This window comes from Cervus canadensis, chromosome 20 (assembly GCF_019320065.1).
Source record: "Cervus canadensis isolate Bull #8, Minnesota chromosome 20, ASM1932006v1, whole genome shotgun sequence".
Lineage (NCBI taxonomy): Eukaryota > Metazoa > Chordata > Mammalia > Artiodactyla > Cervidae > Cervus > Cervus canadensis.
In genome coordinates, this window is record NC_057405.1 from 56,013,031 (window position 1) to 56,037,232 (window position 24,202).

Here is a 24,202-nt window from a genome sequence, read left to right on the forward strand (position 1 = left end):
CTTCCTAAGTGAAAAAAAGCAGACCTGAAAGGTTACATATTATGCAATTCTCTTCATATGACATTCTACAAAAAGTGAAACTAAAAGTACAGAAAAACAAGTAAGTGGTTGTGAGGGACTGGGGGAATGGACAGCCGTTTACTAAAGGGGACACATGGGAATTTTTAGGGTGGAGGGAATATTCTGGAGAGGTAGACACCCAATACTATGTATCTGGTAAAGCACAAAGAACCTTACAACACTAAAAGTAAACTTTAATATATGCACATTAAAAAAAAAAAAATCAACCAAGAGGTTGGGGACCTCAAGATGGAATGCAGACATAATCTCACTGAAAAGGGTACAAGAAAAAAAAAAAGGAGCTGACTTAAAATTACTTTGGAAAATCATGTTTTTATTGGAAACAGTAAGGGTAGAAGAAAAAGGAACTGTACGTGAACAGTTTTCTAGTTGGCAGGTTGTTTCTTATAGTGATAGAAGTTAACGTTTCTGAAACTTATGCCACAGTTGAAGAAATAAAGAGATGGATAATAGACGGTGGAAGCCAGGCTAAAAAGTTCAGATAAACAAAAGGGGAAAGCTAAAACAATTCTATGGTATGGGATTAGTTAGCGTTATCAGTATGAACTGATGTTTAGCTTAATATACATACAGATGAAAAGATACAGAAATAACTAAAGATGTGAGAGAGAGATATATATATGAGAATTAGTATATATACATGTATTTCCTTGCTCTGTCTGTTGAGAAGGCCTAGAAACAGTGACATTCCAGTAGCAATGAGCATATTCATTGCCCAGATATTGGTTTATAAATACCACTAACCATGGAACCAGGGCTTCCTGGAGAAATGGTTGATTCTAGAACTAGGGTAGAAAAAATACAAGATGAGCCCACAGCATCCTGCAGTAAAGAAATTTTCAAAAAACCCAAAAGGATGGGGACTTAAGAGCCAACCTGAAAGAGCTTCCATCTGCCAAAGTTGGAACCACCCGAACAGCAAAGTAACATAGTAAGGAATTACAACTCTAAGTATAAAATAAATACGCACAAGTCCATACTGATATCAATAAATGATTAAGGAAATAAATGAGGGAGAAAAGACAGATCTTCCTTACAAAATTTCAAATAATTTATGCAGATACTCTAAAGGTTTAATCTACCCCTCCTTTGAGCATGGGCTGGACTTAGTGACTTATGAAGAACAGAGCATCGAGGGTAGAGGTACCCTTATAGTGAAGAAGCCTAGCAAACACCACCTTGGCCAGATGACTCAAGGTTAACATCAACAATAGTAAGTCATATTGACAACATGTACCCCTAATATTATGTGATGAGAAGGGCAATTTATTTCTGTGGTATCATTCCCCCTAAAAACATAAACTCAGTCTACACGAGGAAAACATCAAGCAAACCCAAACTGAGACATGATAATAAACAAAACAGCTGACAATACTCCTCAAAACTGTTAAAATTATGAAAGATAAAGACTGATAAACTGTGAAAGAACAGAGGAGGCAAAGAGACATGATATCTAAATGCAATGTGGTATCCTGGACTGAATCACAGAACAGAAAAAACACATTAGTGGAAAAGCTAGCAGAATCTGAATAAAGTCTGGAGTTTAGTTAATAGTAATGTACTGCTACTGATTTCTTAGTTTTGACAAATGTACCATGGTTGTATTACACTAACGCTAAAAACATAGACTCAGTCTACACGAGGAAAACATCAAGCAAACCCAAACTGAGACATGATAATAAACAAAACAGCTGACAACACTCCTCAAAACTGTTAAAATTATGAAAGATAAAGACTGATACACTGTCAAAGAACAGAGGAGGCAAAGAGACATGATATCTAAATGCAATGTGGTATCCTGGATTGAATCACAGAACAGAAAAAAGACATTAGTGGAAAAGCTAGCAGAATCTGAATAAAGTCTGGAGTTTAGTTAATAGTAATGTACTGCTACTGATTTCTTAGTTTTGACAAATGTACCATGGTTGCATTACACGACAATAGGGAAAATGAGATGAGGGATAAAAAACTCTGTAACATATTTGCAACTTTTCTGTAAATCTAAAATTATTCCAAAATAAACAGTGTAATTAAAAAGTATGCCAGGAAAAAAATAGGACATTATGCTCATCTCATGTATGATCCAAGTCTACCTTCACTTTTAACATCCTTTGTTGAAAATCTAGAGCATAACAGTTGAGTTTCTGCTATCTGGTGATAAACAGAATATCTAACTGGATTCCATCACGGCTAAAAAAAATTTTTTTAGACTTGCTTTTATAATTTCTAGCTATAAATATACATTTTTTAAATGCTTTTAAAAAAGGCACCCTGAACTGATTTGGGGGGTGGGGTACAGAAGAAAAGATAATTTGTAATGAAATTTAGGACTTCCTTTCTGTGCAGGTTTTACATTTAGGGCTTAAGTATTTTATTCTAGCAGAAGAGATAAGAACAACATGGCAACTGGAAAAGAAATCCCATTACTCACAAGATCAGTGACGAACTGAGGAGTCCACAACACTACTGTATCTCAAGAGAGATAAGGAACAAACAAATTGGTAGAGTTCAAAAAGATGACTTACAAGGATAAACAGGAGTAAAAGAAGATACTGAAAACTGACAAGCCATCTTCTCTCCTCGGCTGGTAGCAAACAGGCTGCATGTTTTAATTAACTTTTTGTATTAAAACAACTCTGTCTGCTGAAGTAAGATTAACATTCTCCTTAGACAGCTCTTGTTGGCAGAAATACCTTCTATTTGGGGGGTGGGGGGGTGGGAATAAATTACAGAGAGAGTATAGAAATCATTTGAAAGCAAACATTTTTCTTGATGCTCTTCTCCCTTCAATAGCTGTATGAAGAGGGTAGGTGTTTAAGGGAGTTACAGGTATTTCTAAGTACACTAGAATGGCATAAACCCACATACTTCATGGGGGAGGGGGTGATGCATGCTGCCACTACTGCTAAGTCGCTTCAGTCGTGTCCGACTCTTATGCGACCCCACAGACGGCAGCCCACCAGGCTCCCCCGTCCCTGGGATTCTCCAGGCAAGAACACTGGAGTGGGTTGCTATTTCCTTCTCCAATGTATGAAAGTGAAAAGTGAAAGTGAAGTCGCTCAGTCGTGTCTGACTCTTAGCGACCCCATGGACTGCGGCCTGCCAGGCTCCTCCATCCATGGGGTTTTCCAGGCAAGAGTACTGGAGTGGGGTGCCATTGCCTTCTCCGGGGAGGTGCATAACAAACTAGAATTATAGAAAAAATTACTTTCCAGTATGTCCAAAATACCAACGTGCATTATAACTGAACCTAATAGTAACACAATAAATATTACCCTTAATTTTCCCATAGAATCCATTTTATTTATTCATTTAGTCAATAAATATTTACGTTCCTTATGTGCTAGGCAAATTTTTTTTTTTAACAGCTCTATTTGTTTGGGGAGAGAAAAGATACATGCTCGTTATTTTAAAATTCAAACAATTCAAACAAGTACAAAAACGACAGGCAGTAAAAACCATTCTACAACCTAACACACCCAGATTTAACATCTGGTGAAAAAGAATCTAGACACTCCTCTTTTGTCAGGCACATTAATAATTAATTTATTAAAAGCAATTTAGTCACTTTTCAAGTAAGTTTCTTTAAAAAAAAAGGATAACTCAGCTAAAAAGATTGAATTTTTAAATCAATATTAACCCTAGACTCTACCCTTATTAAAAATAATTTGAAAATTCAGCCCAATGATTTTCCTTCACCTGAAATGTATCTAATAGAACTTTTCTCTATTTCTACCTAGCCTACAGTACATAAATGGTCACCTACTACCTGCAGCAGTAAAAAGTAATAGTAAACAACAAAACAAAACCAAAGGAAAAAAAAAAACCCAGTAAAATATTTAAGTGTTGAAAATCACATTTAAAGGCAGGGATAAAAAAAATAAAAAAATAAATAAATAAATAAAGGCAGGGATAGAGGGGTGAAGACAGGGAACTGCACAAGTCGTTGCATATTTCTCTTGATTTTTACTTCCATGTTCATCTTGAAAATCCTCAACAGAAAAAAGTTCAGGCACTTTCTTACTAAATACAATTTTAACTTGGGCTTGATTCACTAGGTTAAATCTGAGAGTGAAAAATGACCATATCTAAAGCTTTCACAGCATCTGAATTTTTAATACAGTGCAAACAAAACATACTCTCTTCTAAGCGATCAGTTATCCCTATTCCCACCCACCTTTCCTTTCACTCCCACTTACATAGATATCAATAGATGACTTGATGGCTCCCCCTGACTTCCATCCTGGCCTCCCTTCACTTTCTCCTCACCTCACTCTAGTGTCAGAAGTTATAGGTATACTATGGAATTGATTTCAGAATGGTTCCACTAAGAAAACTTGGCATTCCTCTTTTTGAAGCTTAGCCTTTGTTTTGGCTCTTCTCTTGCTGCCCCATAACTCAATACCCTGTCTTTATGTCCAACTGGGGACTGCCCGTGTCTCCACCTACTCTTCTTCTCAATATCATTTCTGATACTGCTGAGGCTGTTGATCTTTTAAAAAGAAAAAAAACAAACAAAAAACAGCATTTGGCTTTAATATTTTTCCTCTATTATCTATTTTCTTTATCTCTGATTTCTGCTCTTATCTTTATTTTTACATTCCTTCTGCTTACTTTGGGTTTACTTTGCTCTTCTTTTCTAACAGACTTCTTCAGGTAGAAGATTAGACCATTGTTTTAAAGTAAGCATATTTATTTTAGCTGTTTCAACATTCTTGTCTGTTAGTTCCATCATTTCTGCCTTTACTCAATCTGTTCATTTGGTTGTAAGTTATATTTTCTCAATTTTTGACACGTCTATAATGTTTTTACTGTATGCTAAATATTGCTGATTTGTATTCTTGAGTATTAGATTCTATTAAAAGAGGATTGGACTTTGTTCTAATGGGCAGTTAAATTACATCTAAACCAATTTGATCCACATGGGGCTTATGTTCAGGATGGGTGTAGAATAGTCTTCATTCTAGAATTTAGTCCTACTACAAAGTGGGTGACCCTCCTGAAGTCTTCCCTGAATTTCCCATGTATTCAGAGAGGTCTTTTTACTCTGGTGATGGGAACACAAATGACTTCTAATTCTGTATCAGCACTGGGAAGTGTTCAGTTGACAGCTCTTAATAACTTCTTCCCTAGAAGCAGTTCTTTCCCAACATCATGGCATTTCACCATAGCCAATGTGCAGAAGTGTGGGACTCCTATACGGATTTCTAGAGCTCTTTATCTATATAACTCCTTCCACTATGGTTATTACCCTTAAATTCCAGCCACCATGGCTTCCCCAAAGTCTGAAGATTGTGTCTCACACCAGTCAGCAACACCATAGGGTTCTATTTGGGATTGCCCGCCTGTACCGCAGTCTGGAAACTGACTCCAGGCAAAGAGCCACAGCAACTGCAGAGCTCACCTCTTCTGATTCCTTTAGGAATCAGACTGTTAAGACTACCAGTTGTCCAGTATGTGAGGACAATTGTTTCAAGTATCTGTCCAGTTTTCCAGTTGTTTATATAGAGCAGCAATTCTAGATCCTGTACTCTCATGGTGAGAAACAAAAGCCCTTTCTCACAGTATTTGACTGTATATCAAACACTATATATAAAACAGTTGTAGAGACTACATTAACAAAAATGAATGCAGTGAGCCTATTACTTCAAAAGAGAAAACTATCAGCATTTGTTGCCAACAATAAAATTAGAAACTTCAGGCAAAAATTAGAATTGCAGAAAACATATCAGCGACCATAACCTTGGCAACTTTCCAATTCTTACTCCTTACTACTTTTCAGATAAGATCAGTGGTGATACTAACACATGTGTGGAGTTTTAATGTTGTATACTAATGATTTGCACACCTGAGTGAACCAATGTTTCCAAATGACCAATGCATGGTACAAAATTATGGGTGAGTAAAATATTCATTCAAAATAAAAGACAGTACAATAGATTTTAATGTAATAATATACAAAAGTTCATTGAAATGATTTCAGATTCCACACTGCAACTAACCTTTAAGAAACAACTACCTGTCAAGTTCTGCCATAAGATCAAAGAAGAATATTCAACTACCTGAAAAAATGATTAAATTACTCCTTCTTTTTCCAGCTGCTGCTGCTGCTGCTAAGTTGCTTCAGTCATATCCGACTCTGTGCGATCCCATAGATGGCAGCCCACTAGGCTCCCCCGTTCCTGGGATTCTCCAGGCAAGAACACTGGAGTGGGTTGCCATTTCCTTCTCCAATGCATGAAAGTGAAAAGTGAAAGTGAAGTCGCTCAGTTGTGTCCGACTCTTAGCGACCCCACGGACTGCAGCCTACCAGGCTCTCCATCCATGGGATTTTCCAGGCAAGAGTACTGGAGTGGGATGCCATTGCCTTCTCCGCTTTTTCCAGCTATGTAACAGTGTAAGACTAGATTTTCTTCATTTACTTCAACCAAAACAACACTTTCCAACAAACTGAAGGCAGAAGCAGATATGAATATTCCATTGTCTGCTATTAAGCCAAAGATTTACAAAAATATGAAACAATTAATTCTTTCTAGTATTATTTATATTGACATTCAATGAGTTTATTATTATTTTTATATTAGTAAATATTTTAAATTTCTCTTATTTTTTAATTTCTGAATTTCTGATACAGTGAATATCAACAAATACAATCCAGTGAAGCAAAATCTCCTTGCTGTCTTCAGTAATTTTCAGCATTGAACAGGGGTCTTGAAATCAAGAAATTTGAGAACCTAGCAAGTCTAAGTACTGTGAAACTGCAAGAGATTTTGCTCAGTTATACCAGGCTAACTCCAGCCTCTGACACTACCCATCACTTACCAAGTGTCTGTGCTAAGTCACTTCAGTTGTATCTGACTCTGTGACACTAGGGACTGCAGCTTGCCAGGCCCCTCTGTCCATGGGATTCTCCAGGCAAGGATACTGAAGTGGGTTGCTATGCCCTCCTCCAGAGGATCTTCCTGACCCAGGGATCGAACCCATGTCTCCTACCTCTTCTGCATTGGCAGGTAGGTTCTTTACCTCTAGTGCGACCTGGGAAGCCCAAGTGTCCAGTGAAGGAAAAAAAAGGCTATACGTTTTGGGCTTACCCCAATTTCCATCTGTCAAACTAGCCCACACAACTGTTACAAGTTCTTCTGATTTCTCTTTTCCCCTCTGATTCCCTCTGCCTGGCTCAAAACTAATCCTAAAAACAAGTCCATACTTAGCAATCGCTCTCAGGAACAGCTAGCTATTTCAGCTCACATGAGAAGGGATCTCTAGAATTTAAGTTTACCTCTTCTCTTTGCTTCCATAGCTCTATCAGTTCAGTTCAGTCACTCAGAGGTGCCCGACTCTTTGCGACCCCATGAACTGCAGCACGCCAGGTCTCCCTGTCCATCACCAACTCCTGGAGTTTACCCAAAATCATGTCCATTGAGTTGGTGATGCCATCCAACCATCTCATCCTCTGTCGTCCCCTTCTCCTCCTGCCCTCAATCTTTCCCAGCATCAGGGTCTTTTCCAATGAGTCAGCTCTTTGCATCAGGTGGCCAAAGTATTGGAGTTTCAGTTTCAACATCAGTCCTTCCAATGAACACCCAGGACTGATCTCCTTTAGGATGGACTGTTGGATCTCCTTGCAGTCCAAGGGACTCTCAAGAGTCTTCTCCAACACCACAGTTCAAAAGCATCAATTTTCCGGCACTCAGCTTTCTTCACAGTCCAACTCTCACATCCATACATGACCACTGGAAAAACCACAGCCTTGACCAGACCTTTGTTGACAAAGTAATGTCTCTGCTTTTTAATACGCTGTCTAGGTTGGTCGTAACTTTCCTTCCAAGGAGTAAGTGTCTTTTAATTTCATGGCTGCAGTCACCATCTGCAGTGATTTTGGAGCCCAGAAAAATAAAGTCAGCCACTGTTTCCACTGTTTCCCCATCTATTTGCCATGAGGTGATGGGACCGGATGTCATGATCTTAGTTTTCTGAATGTTGAGCTTTAAGCCAACTTTTTCACTCTTCTCTTTCACTTTCATCAGGAGGAGCTCTTTAGTTCTTCTTCACTTTCTGCCATAAGGGTGGTGTCATTTGCATATCTGAGATTATTGATATTCCTCCTGGCAGTCTTGATTCCTGCTTGTGCTTCCTCCAGCTCAGCGTTTCTCATGATGTACTCTGCATATAAGTTAAATAAGCAGGGTGACAAAATATAGCCTTGATGTACTCCTTTTCCTATTTGGAACCAGTTTTGTTGTTCCATGTCCAGTTCTAACTGTTGCTTCCTGACCTGCATATAGGTTTCTCAAGAGGCAGGTCAGGTGCTCTGGTATTCCCATCTCTTTCAGAATTTTCCACAGTTTATTGTGATCCACAAAGCCAAAGGCTTTGGCATAGTCAATAAAGCAGAAATAGATGTCTTTCTGGAACTCTCTTGCTTTTTCGATGATCCAGTGGATGTTAGCAATTTGATCTTTGGTTCCTCTGCCTTTTCTAAAGCCAGCTTGAACATCTGGAAGTTCACAGTTCACATATTGCTGAAGCCTGGCTTGGGGAATTTTAAGCATTACTTTACTAGCATGTGAGATGAGTATTTTCAAAATAAGATTTTTAGAATTTATCCAATTTCTGTGTAACATCTATAGCCTGCCGCTACTCACTGCATACTACTCAGGCGTTTTAATCCACCTGCTGCTGTTGTTTAGTCGTTATGTCTCACTCTTTGAGACCCCTGGACTTTAGCCCACCAGGCTCCTCTGTCTATGGGATTTTCCAGGCAATACTGGAGCGGGTTGCCATTTCCTTCTCCAGGGGATTTTCCGGACCCAGGGATCGAACCCACATCTCCTGTGGCTCCTGCACTGCAGGTGAATTCTTTACCACTGAGCCACTGGGGAAGCCCAGTTGTGCAAAACAGGCATTATCAGTTGGTTCTTCAAAATGTTCAAAAAAGATACTGTTGTCTTCCTGCCTTTAGACTCAGTTAACTATTCTTAAACTCATTCCCTTCTGACATACTAGACAGCCCCACCTATCTATGCAATAAGGAAATTATGTTTCTTACTTAATTCTTAAGCTTTTCTAACAGCTTTGCATGGGATTCTTTTTACAGGCTTAATCATGGGAAAGCCACCTTTTACCAAGCACTTTCTTTTTACAGTCAGTCTTAATTATGGTAAAACCACCCTTACCAAGTACTTTCTGATATATAATCTTACTTAATTCCCAGACACCTAAATGGATTTCCATCAATTTTTACTTTTACCACCAGGCTGAAAGCAACTAGCATGTTTTGAATGACAACGTATCATTGAGAAGAAATATGAAATATCTGCTCTAAAACCCTTCATTTCATAATTAAGAATAATGTAGCTTAAACTCACACAGTTAGTTAGTGATTGTACACAACTGAGACCAGAAAGCTAAGCCTTCTAGATATCTAAGGAATTGCAGGAAGAAGGTATAATTCACAGGAAAAGAATCCACAGTCATATAGAACCAAGTCAGAAATTACTATATTCCTAGAATTAAGCAAAACAGTGGGTTAGGATAAGGTCAGAATATACATAATACACCTTCACTAATGGCCAAAGGGAGCACAATTGCTTTGGGGTCACAATGACCAAAAGTCATGCTGAAGTGCAAGCTTCCTGGGGCAATTTGAGAGAAAGAAACCCAAGAAGCCAGTGAGGAAAAAGAAGAAAAATAATCTACCCTACAACTTAGCCACTAAGGAAGGTGCAGTGCAGTCAAAAGATTAGAGTTTTGATCCATCAATAGATAAATGAATAAACAAAATTTGGTATATCCATAAACTTATTTGGTATATCCATAAACTTATTTCTACAGAATATTACTACTCATTTATAAAAAAACAAATTGATACATGCTACAACATGGATGAACCTTGAAAACTGCTCAGTGAAGTAAGACAGACAGAAAAAGACAAATATTGTATAATTCCACTTATACAAGGTACTCAGAATGGACAAATTCATAGATACAGAAAGGGGAGTAGAGTTTACCAGACATGAAGAGAATGGGAGTGAAGAGTTATTGTTTAATAAGTACAGAGTTTCTGTTGGAATTATGAAAAAATTCTAGAAGTGGATAGTCGTGATGACTGTACACCAATGTGATTATACTTAGCATCAGTGAAGTATATGCATTAAAATGGTTAAAATGGTAAATTTTATGTTATATATATTTTACCACAATGGAAAAAAATGGAAGAAAAAATTAGAATTTTGGAGGTATGAGGCATTTTTGGTTTTCTAGGCTACTCACTAACTTATCACCTTGTTAGTTAAGAGTTATTTCCCCTAAAAACATTTCTTGAAAAAAACAGTAAACTCAAACATTTTCATCAACAGGTACATATTTTGACAAATAAATAGGAATTATAGGCAGCTCCAGAAAACAGTCCTGGCAGTAAAACCAATCCTGACTGCTCTTATTCAATGGTTATTTAATCATCCTAAACTTATTTCTACAAGACATCCATTGTCATTTTTTAAAAAATCTCATTTACCAGGGGAGGGACCAAGAACTCCCTTAATCAGGATGCCACAGGGATGGAAGACCTCTGAGACTATATAACTGAACCAGCTCAGCAAACCATTGATTTTAGCCTCTCTTGCTCTTAACTGAACAGTGTCCTACCTCACTGTGCCTGGGGTCACATCTCAAAAGCTTAAAGAAGCCAGAAGCCAGGCAAGAAATGTAAATTAATGAAGCATGGGCATGAATTTGGGGAGAAGCAAGAAGATGAAGAAAGCTACAGCAGCCTGGAGTGTTTCTCTCATACTTACAGAGCACTGTCAATTGCTGCCAAGTGGTAATGCTAGCCCACTTTTCCCATACTTTCTGAACTTTTAAAAGAGGCTGCAAATTCAGATTTTTCAACTTACTCTTAAAGCTAAGCCAAACAGATCTGAGGACCCCAAGTAGCCTACAGACCCCAAATCTGTGCTTTTTGCTCCAAGCATATCCTTCTCCAAACCATGAAGGAAAATGGCAGGAAACAATACTTTCTAGTTATGCCATATCTCATTTTGCATAAGGACTTCAATTCCCTGGAAGCAAGGCAGCAAGCAACATTCAAGGAACATAAAGAAACCAAAGAAGTGAACCAAAAAGAAAATTTACATACTTAATACATGAAAAGTAAAAACCTGGCACTTCAAATAATCATTCAATTTTCACAATGTCAGGAACTGAGATGAGGGCTATGCTAAGTGGAGAACACTGGAAGAAAATATTAAGCAGCTAGAATAAAAGTTTTAAAACTCTTTAAAGCCACTATAAATTACACAATAGGAAATATGATCCCAGTGATTTACAATAAACCTGTCCCCTATGGCACAACATGAAATATCTGCTGTATCATTTTTGATCCCACTATCTTGAATTCTACCTGATTTTTACAACTGTGGTTGATATGACAAATACAGAACTGCAAGTGTATGTGCAACTTCCCAGATTTCATGTGAAAAATTCTGTTTTGTGAATTTTTTTTTTGAAACTACCTCCTACTTGAGAAAGATAAAGGAAGGGAGAAATGCAACTGGAAAGGGGGAAAATACTTTGGGGAAAAAAGCTGCTTTCTTGCAGTTTGACAGATACAGGAGCCAAGAATAGTGGAGAAATAAAAGCTAATTTCTTGTTTGTTTTTGTTTTTATTTTTTAATTAATTTATTTTAATTGGAGGCTAGTTACTTTACAAATAAGACTAGCTACTACCTTCCAAAGGTAATCCCTTCTCTGGCCAAGATGAGTCAGAATTCTTCCTTAAACTTTATCCAGTTAATTTATCCACAAATTGTACCATTTCCTTCTACTAAAAACAAAATACATAGTAGGATCCAGTAGCATTACATGCTTCTATGCTAGGTACCATGCTAAGCATATCGCATGAATCATTTAATCCTCACAATAATATGAAATAGGTTCCTTTTTTTCATCTCTGATCAAAATAAACATAGTCCCTACCGTCATGAGGCTTCTTTTCTAATGGGAGAGACAGACATTAAACAATGCCAACAAGGAATGTACAACTCCATTTATCACCAGAGTTAAAAGGAGTTGGTAACGCACCACTAATTCATGGAAAAGGCAAATCTAATCTTATCCAAGAAGGCATCTCCGTGGAAGTTAACGTACTGTTGAGATCAAAGGCTAAATATGTTTCATCTAGGCAAGGTCTCCTGGCAGGGGTAAGAGCATGAGAAAACGCTCTGTGGTGGAAGGAAACACAATGAGTTTGGGGTAGAGTATAAAGGCCAATGTAGCCAAAGCAAAAAGACCAAGGGAAAGCATGCTGTGTGGTTAGGGCAGAAGAAAGACGCCACCCAGGGCCCTGCTACTTACAAGTCTCCATCTTCAGAGGAACAGAAACCACTAAAGTTATTAGAAAAAGAGGCAGAGAGCATGATTCAATTTGTGGGTATCTTTATGCATTTTTAAATAAAAGAAAAAAATATCTACAGAAAAGAAAAATATCTACTCTCTTAGCAACTTTAAAATACACAATACAGCTTACACACAATACACAATAAAATACACAATACAGATTGTTAACTCATCATGCTATATGTTAATCCCCAGGACTTATTTATCTTATAACTAGAAGTCTGTACCTTTTGATCACCTTCAAGTATTCTGCCCACCTCCCACCTCTCACAAGCTACAAGGCGGCTTCCCTCATAGCTCAGTTGGTAAAGAATCTGCCTGCAATGCAGGAGACGCAGGTTCGATTCCTGGGTTGGGAAGATCCCCGGGAGAAGGAAATGGCAACCCACTCCAGTATTCTTGCCTGGAGAATCCCACAGACAGAGGAGCCTCGAGGGCTATAGTCCACGGGGTCGCAAAAGTTGGACACAACTTAGCGACTAAACTACTATCACCTCTCACAACCACCAATCTAGTCTCTGTAATCTGTAAGTCCTTCTTTGTTTATATTCCACACACAAGTGATATTACACATTTGTCTCTCACTGTCTGAGAACATACAGTATGTGCCTTTCTCTGATTTATTTCACTAAGCAAATGCCCTCAAGATTCATACACAAAGGCAAGACTTCCTTCTTCTTTATGGCTGAATATTTAAGTGTCTGTGTGTATGTGTACCAGACTTTCTGTATCCATTCATCTGCTGATGAATGAACACAGATTGTTCCCATATCTTGGCTATTGTAAAGATAGCTGCAATGAACAGGGGGCTGCAGATTTTTTTTTTTTTTTTGACATAGTGATTTTATTCCCTTTAGAGAAATACTTGGAAGTGAAATTGGTGGGTAATATGGTATTCTATTTTCAATTTCTTTGAGTACTCTCCATACGGTTTTCCATAGTGGCTGCACCAGTTTACATCCCCACCAACAGTGCAAAAGTCTCACCAATATTCTCACCAACACGCATGTCTTATCTTTTTGATACAAGACATTCTAATAGGTATGAGATGATGTTTTATTGTTATTTTGACTTGCTTTTCTCTGATGGTTAGTAATGGTAAATACTTTTTCATGTACCTGTTGGCCACTGGCATATCTTCTTTGGAAATGTCTATCAGATCCTTTGCCTACTTTTTAATTGGGTTGTTTTTTCCATTGAGTTGTAGGTGTTCTAAACATATTTTAGATATTAATTTCTTATCAAATATATATTTTGCAAATATTTTCTTCTATTTAGTAGGTTGCCTTTTCATTTTGTTGATGACCTCCTTTGCTGTTCAGAAGCTTTTTAGTTTGATGTAGTCTCACTTGTGTTTTTTTGTTTGTTTGTTTGTTTTGCCTGTTTTTGGTGTCAAAAAATAATAATAATCATTGCCAAGACCTATGCCAAGGAATTTATCCCCTATTTTCTTCTAGGAATTTTATGGTTTCAGATTTTATATTCAAGTCTTTAATCCATTCTGAGTTGATATTTTGTGTATGTTAAGATAATGGTCCACGTTTCACTGTTCTGTATGCAGCCATCCATCTTTCCCAACCTCATTTATAAAAGAAACTTTAATCCCATTGTATATTCTTGGCATCTTCCCCCATTGTATATTCTTGGCTCCTCTATTATAAGTTAATTGACCCTGTATATATGGTTTTATTTCTAGGGTCTTTACTTTGTTCCATTCATTTATGTGCTTGTTTTTAGGTCAGTGCCATGGTGTGTTGATTACTACAGCTTTGTAATTTAGTTTAGAAATCAAGAAGTGATAGCCCCAGACTGGTTATTCTTTCTCAAGATTGCTTGACTATGTGGGGGTCTTTTAAGGTTCCATATGAACTTTAGGATTGTTTATTCTATTTCCATGAAAACTGTCATTGGAATTTTAATAGGGGTTGACATGAATCTTGCATTTCTCTTCTGACTTTACTCATGGACTTTGGTCATGTGGATTTTTTTAAAGGCAAATAAATCAACACTTTGAGTTTAGGATTTTGAGTCATAATTTTAGAAAAGTTTTATAACTCTAAAGTTTTAATTAAATTCTCCCATCATTTCACATTTTATGTTTAAATCTCTGACCAATCTGGAGTTTATCCAAATATATAATGTCAAGTATTGACCTAACACATTCTCTTTCCAGATGGCTACACAGTTATACCACTACCAGTTATTAGAGTTCATCCTTACTCCCACTCAAGTAAGATACTGCTTTTACCATATCCTAAGTTACTGTATTTTCTAATTTATTCCTGAATTTTCAATTCTGCTCTATTAGTCTGTCAATTCATGCACCAGTATTACATTGCTCTAACTGAAACTTCATAGTATGTCCTAATATCTAGAAGGGCTAATCCCCTTTTCATTGCTCTTCTTCTTCAATGTTATTCAGGGTTCAGTATGCACTTTATGATTAGTGTTTCAAGTATTTTCATTGAAACCACTTTAATTTGTAAATTAGCATGGGAGAATCGGCTTCCCTGGTGGCTCAGATGGAAAAGAATCTGCCTGCAATGCAGGGGACCAGGGTTCAATCCCTGGGTCAGGGAGATCCCCCGGAGGAGGAAATGGTAACCCATTCCAGTATTCTTGCTTAGAGAATTCCACCAGCCAGAATCCATGGGGTTGGCAAAGAGTCAGATACGACTGAGTGACTAACACATACACACGGGAGAATCAGTGCTTTATGATGTTCAAATCTCCTATTTGAGAACATGGTATGTTTATGCTGACATCTACTTTTGAGTTTTTCAGGAATATGGGGAGTAGATTGGAAGGAGGCCAGGTGGATGGATTAGACTAATGCAGTTTGTAGTAACTGAAGTATACAGAAGGGATAAACTGGAGAGAGAATAGGGTGGTTAAGAGGGAATAGTAACATTTAATCACCCGGAAAAGCCGGCCAAGGCGGGGGGAAGAAGTGGTAGAAAGAATAAAATCAAGTAAAGAATGTTTTTCAAGAAAAAAAACTTGTCAACAATTAGGACAGAAACATTTTTAAATAAATTCATTAGATTAACTGATACAGAAGTCTTTAGTCATCTTACTAAAGTCTATTTTGGGGAGACTTAGAAGGCTGGAAGCCACAGTGGGACTTCTATTCCATTATGGCCAAATATAACAATTTTGTTCTAATTTGATCCTAAAAGGGTCTTCCTGAAGTCAAAATGCACTAAATTTGAAATATAACTCTACGTAATTATTCCTAAAATGGAGTTCAAACACAGTCTTACAAGAGGGCTGTGGAATAACTCATGCACAGAATGCATGGGTCCAGAAAACACTGCCAACAGAAAGAAGTATCAGGAAACAGAGTAGAAAGTAACAGCTGTAGAGCAAAGGGGATGGCAAACAGGAAGCAAATTTTCTCCAAACCAAACTAAGCTATAACTTTACAGGGCGATTTGGCTTGGAGTTAGGCCCTGCTAACATTCTTAAGCACAGCTGAAGATTCAGATAAAATAGGTGACTCCTTAAATAAGACGCAACGAACAAGCCCCAACTACTCAGAAATACTTGCTTCTGCATCTTTTCAAGATTCCACTCTCTCCCTCCCTCAACTTCATCCCTAAATCCCAATTGTGCTTTCTCTTTTGGTTAGTCCTAATAGAAGCATACAGACTTCCCTGGTAGGAAAGTAAGGATACTGGCAGGAAAGTTAGGGTAAGAACTATTCTTAATTCTTTCCCAATATTCAGACAGTGGAGGAGGGCATGGCAAACAACTTCAGTATTCTTGCCTTGAGAATCCCATGAACACTGTTGTTTTTGTTTAGTCGCTCAATCGTGTCCGACTCTGCAACCTCATAGACTGAACACGCCAGGCTTCCCTGACCTTCACTATCTCCTGTTGTTTGCTCAGACTCATACCCACTGAGTTAAAGATGCCATTCAACTACCTCATCCTGTCACCCCTTCTCCTCCTGCCCTCAATCTTTCCCAGCATCAGGGTCTTTCAAATGAGTCAGCTCTTTGCATCAGGTGGCCAAAGGATTGGAGTATCAGCTTCAGCATCAGTCCTTCCAGTGAATATTCAAGGTTGATTTCCTTTAGGATTGACTGGTTTGATCTCCTTGCAGTCCCAGGGGCTCTCAAGAGTCTTTTCCAGCACCACAGTTCAAAAGCATTCAGTCTTCTTTATAGTCCAAATCTCACTTCCATACATGACTACTGGAAAAACCATAGCTTTGACTATATGGACTTTTGTCAGCAAAGTGATGTCTCTACTTTTTAATATGTTGTCTAGGTTTGTCATAACTTTTCTTCCAGGGAGCAAGTGTCTTTTAATTTCATGGCTGCAGTCACCATCCACAATGATTTTGGAGACCAAGAAAATAAAGCCTGCCACTGTTTCCAATGTTTCACCATCCATTTGCCATGAAATGATGGGACTGGATGCCACGATCTTAGTTTTTTGAATGTTGAGTTTTAAGTAAGCTTTTTCACTCTCCTCTTTCACTTTTTCTATTACAGCTTTATTTCAAGCATTTTCAGTTAGATACCGCTTTATATATTTTTACTCACAAGAGAAAGCAAAAGAATCCTTTCTTAAGTATCGGTAGATAAAATATATGACTCATTCAGATGTTTGCACTCTGAAGCGTACTTTGCCAGGTATGAGTTCAGGTAAGAGAATGAAACTGTGCTGCAGCAAAATCCTGGCTGATGATCAAGACCTGGATAGTTTTCATATTTGTTTAAAAAAAAAATTTACATCACAGACAAAAGACGTGAGGCCATAACAGAGCCAACATTATTCTTTCTCAATGGAGCAGTCTGATTCCAGAGAATGGGCTTTCCAAGCTGAATTGAAAGTGTGTGGTCCCAAAGATGAATTCTTTCCAGTCCAAGGAGCTGCCTGTGGTTGAGGCAACACACAATGATGAAGCGAGTTGAGTGGAAAGTGTTAACTGAACTACAGAGATGGTCACTGATAAAACAAGTTCCTAGAGGTCCCTGGGGCCCACACAGAGGTGAAGGGCAGTCAGAACTATCAATACAAAAGAAAAATGTGCTCACTGAACTGCACACATAGAGCTTCTAGTAGGGTTAACAGTTCTTGACGTGGGTTCCTGGTTGTAGTTTACAATATCTGCCTTCACCCCTCTCTGTGACTGTTCTATTTCTGCTTTGTTTAACTTGATTCCAAGGATTTCAGCAGCAACTTTCTGAAAACACAGGAAGACAGAGTCTCCTGTCTTTGCTGAGACAAAGTGGCTACTAAAACCATTTTCCAGGCAAAATCTTAAGTGGTTTTCAGGTTTTACTGTTCGCATATGCTCCAAATCAATTTTATTGCCCACCAAGGCAACCAGGGGCTGAGTTTCTGACTCCTCACTCACTTTCTTCACCACAGAATACCAATCTTCTAAATTCTCAAAGCTTTGATAATTTGTAACATCATATACCAAGAGGACTCCCTGTGCTCCATAGATACATTTATCCAACATCTTGCCTCCTATTGTCTGCCCTCCTATGTCCCAGACTTGAAGAGTAACATTCAAGCTTCCTGGCAATGTTATTCTTCTGAAAAAGAAATCCAATCCTATAGTTTGTTTGTACTGTTTCCCAAAAGTTTCTTGAGCAAAACAGGTAGCTAAGGAGGTCTTCCCGGAGGTGCCGTCCCCCAGCGCGACGATTTTCAGTTGCCGGTCCAGGCTCTCCTCCTCAGAGTCCGACATGGTGTCCCAGGAAAGAGGCCCGCCTCCCCTCCCTCCCACCGACCCCACCCCCGCGAAATAGAAGGAGGAAGGGAAAGAGGGATCTCTGGGGGCGGGGGAGAGGAGGAAGGCCGGCAGCGGGGACAGGACTCCCCCCCCACCCCCCGCCCCGGTGTCTCAGAGGCCGCTGGAGGTATCCGGGGAGACTCACTCACCGGACGCCATCTTGCCCGCCGCCACGCCCCTTCCTCTTTCACTTTCAACAAGAGGCTCTTTAGTTCCTCTTTGCTTTCTGCCATTAGGGTGGTCTTATCTGCATATCTGAGGTTGTTGATATTTCTCCTGGCAATCTTGATTCCAGCTTGTGCTTCATTCAGCATAGTATTTCACATGATGTACTCTGAATATAGGGCTTTCCTTGTGGCTCAGCTGGTAAAGAATCTGCCTGCAATGTGGGAGACCTGGGTTTGATCCCTCGGTTGGGAAGATCCCCTGGAGAAGAGAACAGCTACCCACTCCAGTATTCTAGCCTGGAGACTTCCATGCACTGTACAGTCCATGGGGTCGCAAAGAGCTGGACACGACTGAGTAACTTTCACTTTCACCCTGCATATAAGTTAAATAAGCAAGGTGATGATAAACAGCCTGGATGTACTCCTTTCCCAATTTGGAACCAGTCTATTGTTCCATATCCAGTTCTAACTGTTGCTTCTTAACCTGCATACAGATTTCTCAGGAGGCAGGTAAGGTGGTCTGCTTTCCCATCTTTTTAAGAATTTTCCAGTTTGTTGTGATCCACACAGTCAAAGGCTTTAGTGTGGTCAATGAAACAAAAGTAGATGTTTTTCTGGAATTTCCTTGTTTTTTCTATGATCCAACGGATGTTGGCAATTTGATCTCTGGTTCCTCTGCCTTTTCTAAATCCAGTTTGTACACCTGGAAGTTCTGGGTTCACATACTGTTGAAGCCTAGCTTAAAGGATCTTAAGCACTACCTTGCTAGCATATGAAATGAACACAATTGTGCAGCAGTTTGAACCTTCTTTGGCCTTACCCTTCTTTGAGATTGGAATGAAAACTGACCTTTTCCAGTCCTGTGGCCACTGCTGAGCTTTCCAAATTTGCTGGCATAACAAATACAGCACTTTAACAGCATTATCTTTAAGGATTTTAAATAGCTTGGCTGGAATTCCATCACCTCCACTAGCTTTGTTCATAATAATGCTTCCTACGACACAAATTTGGACCAAGAATGGAAACAAAAAGATCACAGCACTAACATGCAGGAGTTCCAGATCCCCTCACCATATACCAGCTCCATGATATAGGCACATTAACTGTGTTATACCAAAAAGCACTGATGAGATCTCTTCTAGGTATAAGATCCTTGTTCATTAAAAGAGGATACTCTCAAATAAGGATTATTATTTTCTTTGGATGCTAAAGATACCAAACAGGATCAATAGATTCAACTAAAATCATTAAGGTAGAAGTAGAAAAGAAGGAAAAAAGGGTATCTGAAATTTAAAAAGGCAATTAACTACTCTCTATTGGAACTACATCAAGGAGGCTGATTATAATTTTCTTCAGATTGTTCTACACTGTATTGTACCCCCACACTCTAGTCCACTCCAACGTTCACCCTAACATGGTGGTATTCAAATATATTTGGGTCAACTAAGGAAATGTAATGCTTCTCAATTATTCTGTGGAACTAATAATAAACTTCTAAATTATTCTGGGAACTAGTGTCATTGGCTGTTCATCCTGCCATCAGCCTTAAGTGGTAGAATTTAAGAAGGTACTGCATCAGAGAAATGCATTCACTTGGTAAAATCTACTGTCTAATACCAATTTCCTACATAAGGCTGTCTTGAAAGAAACAGGAGCTGTTTCAGTTTAATCTGTATATCTCTTTTTTGAAACTAGTGGGCAGGAATAGAGGATATTAAAGGATGCGATGACTATTCTAAGGGACACAGTTTTTATTTCTTTGTAGAATTAGAACTGCTAGTTTTTACCAGGGCAGCAAGGAATAAATCACATATTAGTATATTATGGTGACAGTTTATTCTATTTACTGTTACTGGGGGGAATGCATTCTATCCCTATAGTAAAGTGACACAATTCCCTCCCAGGCATGTGCCTAAACCTTATTTCAAGAAAAAGAATTTGTAAGCACAGGATTCCACCAACTTACAGCAGGCTGAGTGGGGGTACATGAGCCATGATACGGGAAACAAACAGGAAAGAAATTGGGCATAGGCATTTGACGGTAATAAATATAATAGCAATCTAGAAGATGAACGGTTCATGTTGTTTATGATTACAGACTGATTATCCCTCTAAGTGCAAAGGCTATCCAATAAGTCATATCCGGGTTGATTTGTTAGCAAGGTACTTTCACCAGATAATAAATTAGAATGTAATTAAAGTGCATTCTGTCTGTTTATCATGGACTAAGATAGCTCACTATAATTCTCAATTATATGCTTGAAAACACAACATGACAGGCATGGTGAGTAAACCTTTCAGAGAAGGGCAATAAACATCTTAGGAATGCACTAAAAATGCTAGATTCTTCTCTAGTCCTTTTAAAATTTTGTCTCCAATTTTGATAAATTATGTGAATGGAACCAAATTAACTTGCTACTTGCTTTCATACGGTAAGTCATATAGTAAGCTTGGACTCATAAGTCTCCAAACTTCTTAGCTTGCTGGCAATTCACTGAGGGCAGTGACTAAATCATGAAAGAAGTCAAAGAAAATAATATGCAATATTTAGCACAAACCTCTCTGCTAGATAGAAAAACTTAAGCACAGAAAAATCACAAAGGAAACAACATATATGAACATCTAAAATTTTAAAATGTGTTTAAAAAAGCATTTGTAGAACAGAAGAAAATAAATCCACTGTATAAAAACCTCAAAAGTATTAATAATAAGAAACTCAGACCATAAGAAAGAAATGAACAAGACATACAATGAGAAACTAATAAACAGAAACATAAAAAATAATTTCAAGCAAATTAAATTTAAACCAGGGCAACATTTTTCTATATATCTAATTAATAAACAGTCCTTTTTAAAAATTATAATGACCAATATTGGCAAAAATACAGCAACACTTGTACTCTCACGTTGTTGTTCAGTTATGTTGTTAAGTCATGTCCAACTCTTTGCGACCCCATGGACTGCAGCACACCAGGCTTCCCTGTCCTTCACTATCTCCTGGAGTTGGCTCAAACTCATGTTCATCAAGCCAATGATGCCATCCAACCATCTCCCTTCTCCTCCTGCCTTCGGTCCTTCCCAGCATCAGGATCTTTTCCAGTGAGTCAGCTCTCATACATTGTGATTATTTCTTGTAATAAGTTGATTAGAACTCTTTAAAAATACAATTAGGCATTTTGAATTTGGCGGTATAAAAATGTTTATGTTTTAGTTCTGTATTCCCACATCATGGAATCTAATAAACAAAAATATTTATCACATCTTCATCTATATCAGTAATAAAAACCTGAAACAACAAAAATCTGACAATAAAGATACAATGTAAAATATGATATAATCATAGATGGACTATTGTGTGGCCATTTTAAGTGATGATTATGATAAACTAAGGAGAAAAGGCTAGAAAACTGTATGTAAGGTGATCACATTTAAATTAAACATATGCATATTAAAGACTAGGAAGGAAAACACCAAAGTGATAATCATGTTAAGCTGGTATGATACACTGAATAACTGCCCCTCCCCCTAATACCACCATCCAAAGATGTCCCAGTCCTAATGCCTATAACCTGTGACTGCTGGCAACAAGAACTCTGCAGATGTGACTAAGGATTTTGAGATGAGGAGATTGTCCTGGATTATCTGGATAGGCCCAACATAATCACAAGAGTCCTTATAAGAGGCAGTCAGAAGAGTTGACTCTGAAAAGGAGATAGCACAACAGAGGCACAGGTTGGAATGATGGACCACAACCACAGCTGAAGAAAATGGGCAGTCTCTAGAAGTTGGAAAAGATAAGGAATGGAATCACCCTAGTCTCCAGAAGGAATTCAGTTCTGCTGACACCTTGATTTTATCCCCATGAGATTCATTTCTGACTTCTGACCTTCAAAAAGTCAGATAATAAACTTGTGTTGTTTTAAGCCACTAAATTTGTGGTAATCTGTTGCAACAACAGAAAACTAATAGATGGTAAGGTTGCCCTATCTAAACTTTCTGCAATGTTCAAATTACTTCTACTGATGCATTCTAATACACAAATTTAGCTAAAATTAAGATTCTAGGTGAAAAACTTACTCTGCTGCAGTGGTTCTCAACTCTGGGTGCCTATCAGTATAGGCACACCTCAGAGATATTGCAGATTCAGTTCCAAACCATCACAATAAAGTGAATATTGCAATAAAGCAAGTCACACAAATTTCTTGGCTTCTCAGTGTATATAAAAGTTATGTTAAAGTTATGTTTACACTATACTTAGTCTATTAGGTGTGTAACAGCATAAGGTGTAAACAACAATGTACATACCATAATTAAGTAACACTTTACTGCTAGAAAATGCTAACCATCACCTGATCCTTTAGCAAGTCATAATCTTTTTGTAATAGCAACATCAGAGCTCACTGATCACAGATCACCATAAAAATAATAAATAACGAAAAAGTTTGAAATACTGCAAGAATTATCAAAATGTGACACACAGATGCAAAGTGAACAAACATTATTGGAAAAGTGGTGCTGAGAAGACCTGCTCAACACAGGGTTTCCATAAACCTTCAATTTGTGATATCTGGAAAGTACAATAAAGCAAAGAACAACAAAACAAGTATGCCTATATCAAGTAATCAGCTTTAAGAAAAAAAAAGAATATGAATGCCATGCTTTCTTCCCATTCCCAGAGATTCTGATTTAACTTTTTTAGGCTCAAACATCAGTACTTTTTAAAAGCCCTACAAACCACTGTGCAGCCAGGGTTGAGAATCACTGTTCTTATATATCCACTCATGACTGACAAGTTTCCCTAACCCAAAACAGGAATGTTTACCTATCTAAAACTACATTTTTCAAGAATTCTGAAAATGAAAATACATAATGACAACTTGTCTTAAATTTAAGACTATGAGCTGTGTCTAGTTGAACTGATACTGTCAAAGAAAAAGAAAAAATAAAGTCACTTCCTCTTCTTCCTCAGTGGTTTTCATTTGTGGACTTCAAAGGGCTAATATCTCTTTAGAGATACTGCACTCCAAGAAAAAGTTTCTTATTAGCTATTACCTCGAGGCCTCATATTTAAATAAGAGCAATCCTTAAGAAAAATTGTTCTTCCCTCACTTTTCTATTAACAACTGATTTTATTATTATATTACTAAAACGATGTAAGATATTTAGTCTTTGATTTTTTGTGAAATGTTTTAAAAATAATACAGACTATCCAAGTCTGTAAATTCCACTTAGTGTATTCTTTAAAACTGTATTTCCCCTCAATTTTCCAAGTAGCAAGCTTATACATTAAAAAATAAGATAAAACACACATACTTTAGTATGTTTGTGAGCAAATGTATAACTTAGGAGTTTTAAAATTTGAGACTGAAGGACTTCCCTGGTGGCGCAGTGGATAGGAATTTGCCTGCCAACGCAGGGGACACAGGTTGATCCCTCGTCCAGGATTCCATATACCAGTGAGCAACTCAGCCCATGTGCCACAACTACGAAGCTTGTGAGCTGCAATACCAAGCACATGTGCTGCAACTATTGAAGGCCACATACCTAGAGCCTGTGCTCCACAACAAGCCCATGCACTGCAAAGAAGAGGAGCCCCCACTCGCCACAACTAGAGAGTGCCCACGTAAGGCAACAAAGACTAAAACAATTAAATAAAATCCGAGATCAACATCCTCAGCTAGAGAAATCACTGGCAAAGTCTTACGCATCTCTTGGTCAACTCGTAGCAGCAATATCCGTATATGAGAAACATCATTATCAACCAAGCATGTCAAAGGTTGATCTCCATAGCAACTGCAACTCT

At 38.1% G+C, this 24,202-nt stretch overlaps 2 protein-coding genes across 6 annotated transcripts in view; both read right to left on the bottom strand.

Moving 5' to 3' along the window:
* Positions 1-24,202, bottom strand: part of PDSS2 (decaprenyl diphosphate synthase subunit 2) — a 273,431-nt gene that overhangs the window by 220,452 nt on the left and 28,777 nt on the right. The window lies entirely within an intron of this gene.
* On the bottom strand, positions 16,911-18,398 carry LOC122422676 (ras-related protein Rab-28-like). The gene has a single exon (XM_043439226.1). The coding sequence runs from the start codon at positions 18,185-18,187 to the stop codon at positions 17,522-17,524; it is 666 nt and encodes a 221-aa protein (XP_043295161.1). The 5' UTR covers positions 18,188-18,398; the 3' UTR covers positions 16,911-17,521.